The sequence below is a fragment of the Phaseolus vulgaris genome, chromosome 4 (assembly GCF_000499845.2).
Source record: "Phaseolus vulgaris cultivar G19833 chromosome 4, P. vulgaris v2.0, whole genome shotgun sequence".
NCBI lineage: Eukaryota > Viridiplantae > Streptophyta > Magnoliopsida > Fabales > Fabaceae > Phaseolus > Phaseolus vulgaris.
The window spans coordinates 3,157,683-3,163,849 of NC_023756.2; the positions used below are offsets into that span (position 1 = coordinate 3,157,683).

Below are 6,167 nucleotides of genomic sequence, written 5' to 3' on the forward strand. Positions count from 1 at the left end.
TTTTGGCCATGTATAAACGTGGCATGCATATATTAAAATATAGCACTATGGCCATAATACAGAGTCCTTAATTTTGATTATTACAAAAACTTAAAATTACAAGTGCACCATTCCTGCCATATAGTATAATATTGGAAGGACACAACTCAAACTGCACTCTATGGCACCTAATTAAGAAGAAGAAACTAACACACTCTTATATATCTCCTTGAATATAGAGGAAAATTAGATCATTACCTGCTTATTAATTATGATTACTAGTTAATTAGGCTCCTAATTATAGCAGCTTCAGGACTATCAGCATCAATTGTGGCCAACAACTGAGACAGTCTTTCACTCAAGTCATCCACTTCTCTGTGTAAGCTTCTGATGTAGTTACAGGTCTCTTGTAGGACCTTAGATGCTGATACCTGCAAACCATAAGTCAGTGTCTCAATTACCTATAGTCCCTTTCTTTTCTCTCTATTTATACAAACACATAAAGGACTCTGATACCATTCACTCATTCATATATATTTCACAACAAACCACTTCACACATTATAACTATCATTATCTTATATTATTAACATATATACAACAATCATCTGACACATAAGAACTAAGAATCTTGCTTGTGATTGCAAAATGTATCAACTGATGAGTGAGAAGGAAGAAGCAGATCACTGAGCCAAATGTTGATTACTGATATACGCTTAAGCCAGATAATTTTATCTGATAAAAGTGTTTTATGATTAAATTTTTAAATATATATGTATATATTGTAAAATATATGTGATTTTTTTTCTTTTCTTCTGTTCAGTGAATGATATGTATCTTTATGTACGATGCAATCCTACTGAGAGGCCATACAGGAACTTTGGTTTCACGAATTGGTCCAAATTAACCACATGATTGTTACACTGCACAGAGCTTTTTTCTTTTTGAAGTCTCTTTCTTTCTTGGGTTCTGTGTTACTGTTATTAATCTTTAACAATTATATATTTTCAAAACTATACATATATATATTTGTACCATCGAGTCAATGTGAACCCTTTGACGATTCTAGGGATCTGCATAAGATTTGGAGCTGTTGGTAACTTTTCCCTTAATATATGGTCAATTTCTGACTATATTCTTTGACCACTTAAAATTATCATTATTCATATAAATATATATATATATATATATATATATATATATATATTATATATGCCATTGATAGTCCAGAAGATGTCATATAGCAACAAACAAAAAATGGCAAAATACCATTCCATTGCATCGATTTTCTCTTATTGTGGCTTCATCTTCTATGTGTAATTATATATGCAAATACATAGCTGCTTCAGCCCACGTGAAACTATGTATAATATAGTTATATTATTCATTTATTTAGCACTTTTTACGACATCTTTTCATCTTCTTTACCTCTCTCTTCATTGTAAAAACAATACTTTATACGTACAAAATATCCATTGTTAAAACTATTTACCTATATATGGCCTAAACAATGTTAAGGAAAGTGAAAGCTCTTAAAATGATAATATTATTAATATCTTGACAAATAGTATCATATAGTTAGTAGTTTTTTTTTATATATATATTTTCAGTGCAATATTTACTTATATTTAAATGACATAAACGTAATCATCATCATCATCATCATGTGTAATATTATTATAACAGATATGTTATAGAAGTGGACACATGTTTTAATTTTGATAGACACCTAGAGAGATAAACAGAAAAGGGTTCTGAAATACCTTATCAGAGCGTCTATCACGAATCTCAGGAACAAGTTGACGCAACTTGGAAACAAGGTCGATGATTTGGTCATCTGAGATCCTTGTTGATGCAGATTGTTGCCTTGACCTTCTGCTAGACATGTTTTCTCTCTCTATATATATTTATATGTGTATGTATAGCTAGATAGAGCTGAATTGGTGAAATATAATTGTCTAGTAGTTAATTATGAGCACTTGCTGCTATGTAGGTTTGAGTTGAGTTTATTAGTATGCAAAGTAGCTAGAAGTGAAGAAAGAAAGTAAAGAAGATGATGAAGAAAGGTGGGAGAGGGAATAGAAGATTGAAAATGGTTTTGGTTTGGTATGAAGGGTAAGAAATAAGAGACAAGGTATATAATATGGAGAGGGGGAGAAAGGCTATGATATAGTAGTGTTGGGATAGAAGGGTAGGGATGCAGAAATGGAGAAAGTGATAAGAGGGATATAAAGAGAAGGAAAATCAAAGGACCACAGAGAAAGGAAGAGTGAAAGATGGAGAAAGAAATAAAGGGGGGGAGAGAGAGTACAATAACATAGATAGACAGTGATGTTGGATGAGAAGAAAACAATTGCATTGGGAAGGCAGTGTCCAAAACTTGGTGTTTAATTAAAATGAAGAGTAAGAGAGAAAAGAGAGAGAGAGATTAGGTTTCTTCTTCTGTTTGTGTTCCCATATTGGGGTTGGGGTTCAAGTGGGTTAAGAAGAGTGTGTTTGTTTTTAAGCTAACAAAGTGGGCCATTATGTACATGTCTCTATAAGCAGGACCATGTGATCATAGGAAACTCATCCTCTTCAATTCAAGGGATACCCTTTAAAATTGACCTTGCTAATCACACACTTCCAAGTAATTGTACCCCTAAACCTCTACCATCTTCAACACTCATCGCTCCAATGTTTCAGGCTTCTCAGTCAAACCCAAACCAGTACTGTAAGCTAGTAGCCACCTAGCTCCAACAACAATGCTTCACTTTCCCACATGGCATCCAACAATTGGTCAACACCCCCATGTTCATTCAAACAAAAACAAACTGCATTAATTTTCTCACTTCCATCTCAACCAAATTCATGGATGATGCTTCATTATTATTCTTCCATCTCATCTTAATGTCCCTAATTACCACACCACACTCATAATTATAATAGCTTTCATCTTAAACATAACTATGTAACTACTAGACGGTTAACACCTCAAATAACCTCAATCATGCAGCAAGTTTAACTAAAATGATTTCTGCAGATTTCTAGAATGCATAAAGGGAAGTAAAATAGGTGGAAATAATCGATGGAAGACATTCATAACTTGTTATCCAAGTATAAGAATGAAAAAATGGCATTGAATTGTGTGAAAAGTGAGTCTAGAATCGAAGAGGATAAATGTTGATGCTGTAGGTTGTGTTAATGAGTGGTGTTGGATGAATTAATTATCCCTCTTAGGACACAACAGAACTACGTGAGGGGAAGGTAGCTAGGGCCAATAGATTGAGAGTGAGGGCATGAAAGTGATCACATGTCATTTCCATGGGTCACTGGACATGCCACGTGGCATGTGTCTTGAGAGCCAGTACCTATATAATGAAGGAAAAGAGGTTTCCCAAATCAAGCAGAGATTGGGAATTTCACACTTTTATCAAGCACCACCACGTGCAGCTATACAAATTGGAGACCCCTCCTTGGACACTTGAGGGGACCTCTTCCTTTGTTAATCCTCCTGTCTCTGTTGTGTACCAATACCAAAACAACCTCTCTTCATACTCCAAAACTTACAACAACATTACCATTTCAACCCACTAAATCTTCTAACTAGCTTTTTTTTCCAAATACATTGTTTTTTTCGATTATGGAGAAAATCATAACCTACCTATCTATTATATGTAATATACTTCCAACATTATTACGAACGTCGAGAGTAAGTTCGAAAATGGCTCTGATATCATATTACGAAGTGGACTTTAGACCTAACTCAACTACATAAAACTAGTTCAATGAAGTGAGATTTGCACCCACTTATATACTATGAATTGTCCTCATCTCTAGTCGATGTGGGATCTTCATCAAACATCTTTATAATGTTACAATTTTATTTATTTATTTTGTTCTGATAAAGAATATACTTCTTAGGTTAGGTTATTTTGTTGGTGATAAAAAAAGTTCTTTTCATCTAATCTAGGTGGGGATTTATTTCAATTACAATTGGGTAATTTTTTTTTTACTGTGTAAACCCTAAAAAAAGAAAATATACAATTCTAATTGTGTTAGGCTGTGTGTGTTGATTTTTATGCATAAAAGAAAGCTCACAATGATTTTTAGCCAACAACAGGCAATTCGGCCAGATTAGTATTATATATATTTTAGGTCACTGATTAAGTCCTTTTGATCCCCACTTAATCAAAGTCAATTAACTTCATTTCCAACCCTCAACTCCCATATCCAAAGTGAGGTCCATAGAGAATAAAATGACCATAACTAATGTTTCCTACCTACTATATTAAATTATTAATCAACCTAGGTCCAAATAGCCTACATAACGGAATGTTCAAGAGATGATTAATTTTGTTGGATTAATTAATTTACAGAAGATGTAATTTATTTAAGTAGTTGCAGCAAATTATTATTTTAATTCCTATACATACATAGTTTAAAACATCTCATTTTAGTTATGTAGGCATAAGTTTTATATAGCTTCTTCATTGATCATTGATCGTACTAGATCCAATAAAATGGGTTGAATTTAAAATTTATATTCATTTTAACTAAATCAAATTTATTTGGATTTTTACAAATCCATTTAAAAGATTAAATCCATCACAATCTAAACACGGACTGATTTGATTCGACCTGGGTTCAGGCCGACTCGGTCTGACTCGACTAGACCTAGACCCGGACTGAATTGGCTAGACCTAGATCTGGGCCAACTTGGCTTGACCTGAACTCGGGCCGACTCGGCTAGACTTGAACTTGGGTCGACTCGGCTAGACTTGAACTCGGGCCGACTTGGCTCGACTTGGACTTGGGTTAACTATGCTCGATCTAGTACCAGAACAACTTAGATCAACCTGGGCCCAATTCGACTCGATATGGACTCGGGTTGACTCGACTCGACACAGGCCCAAATCAATTTTGTTCGACCTGGGTTTAGTCTGACTTGGCTCGACCTAGGCCTAGGCCCATTCTGCTCAACAAGGTCTTGGGCCCACTCTACTCAACATGGCCCAGGTTGATTCGACTCGAACAAACTTGGCTTTACTTGGGCCCGGTGCTGACTGGACCTGGTATCATGCTGACTTAGCTCGACCTGGGCCACGACCGACTCAGCTCGACATGGGCTTGGGCCCACTCAACTCAATATGGCTTCGAGCCCACTCGAATTTACATGGGCCTAGATCGACTTTGCTCGATATGGGCTCAGGCTGACTTGGCCCTAGTCGACCTGAGTCGGCCCGGGCCAAGCGTCTTGAGCCCATATTGGACCGACTCAGGTTTAGGCCCAAGCTAGCTTGATTCAGCTCGACCTGGGCACGGGTCGACTTGTCTCTACCTTGGACCGACTCAACTCTAAATGGACCCGGATCGACTGGTCTTAATTCAAGCTCGAGTCGAGTCAACTCGACCTGGGCTTGATCAGAGCCCAGGTCGACTCAGCTCGACCTGAGTGCGGGTCGACTCGACTGGACCTAGTCTCGTGCATCTTTGCTCAACCTGGGCCGAACCGATTCGACTCGACCTAGGTCCAAATAGACTCAATTGGACCTTGGCTCGAGTTACTGAGCTCGACCTAAGTCCAACTCAAAATCCGTTTTGGATAATCCAAAAACATATTCAATCTATATCTAATACATATCCAATTAAATGGATTTAGACTTAAATTCCAAAAATATGAATTTAAATTTGAGATAAATTCATTTAAATAAATATAAAAATAAAATAATTTTAGATAATTATGAATTGAATTCGACAATTTAAAATTTTTTTCATCCTTAATTTTCACTCTAAAATGATAGAAATTCCTTCAATCCATGTTTATCTCAAACAGTCTCAGACTATGTTAAAGTGTAAGGACAAAAAAAAGTAAAAAGATGATAATTATGACACGAAAATGAGATGATTTAGATGATATGAATGTAAAAAAAAAAAAAAAAAAAACATTATAACTATGAGATGAAATGGGTAATTAAACTGTTTTTCTTTCAGAAAGGAATAATGAATTTGTGTGTTGTTTGAGTATTTTATCATGATGAGACTTAGGATTATCAATGTGAGACATAAAAATAGTTGATATGGTGCAGAGGTGGGAATTCATTTTAGGCAGCGGAATTTAGTTTTCTAGCCTTTTTTTTCATGGATGGGATAAGAAGCACATGAATGTTCTCTTGGCAGCCCTCTATGAGTATGTATTTTTGCACAAAT

At 35.6% G+C, this 6,167-nt stretch overlaps 1 protein-coding gene across 1 annotated transcript; it reads right to left on the minus strand.

Annotated features, from left to right (window-relative positions):
* Nucleotides 1–2,347, minus strand: LOC137836888 (transcription factor PRE5). The gene is made up of 2 exons (XM_068645665.1): nt 1,742–2,347; nt 1–410 (listed from the first exon to the last, which is right to left on the minus strand). The coding sequence occupies exons 1-2, from the start codon at nt 1,862–1,864 to the stop codon at nt 258–260; spliced, it is 276 nt and encodes a 91-aa protein (XP_068501766.1). The 5' UTR covers nt 1,865–2,347; the 3' UTR covers nt 1–257.
* Nucleotides 2,348–6,167: the final 3,820 nt, after the last annotated feature.

Excerpts from the sequence above, each read along its gene's own strand:
- LOC137836888 (XM_068645665.1), bottom strand. The coding sequence starts at position 1,864 with ATGTCTAGCAGAAGGTCAAGGCAACAATCTGCATCAACAAGGATCTCA. Across the intron at positions 411-1,741 it reads GTGATAGACGCTCTGATAAG|GTATCAGCATCTAAGGTCCT; the intron begins GTATTTCAGAAC and ends TATGGTTTGCAG.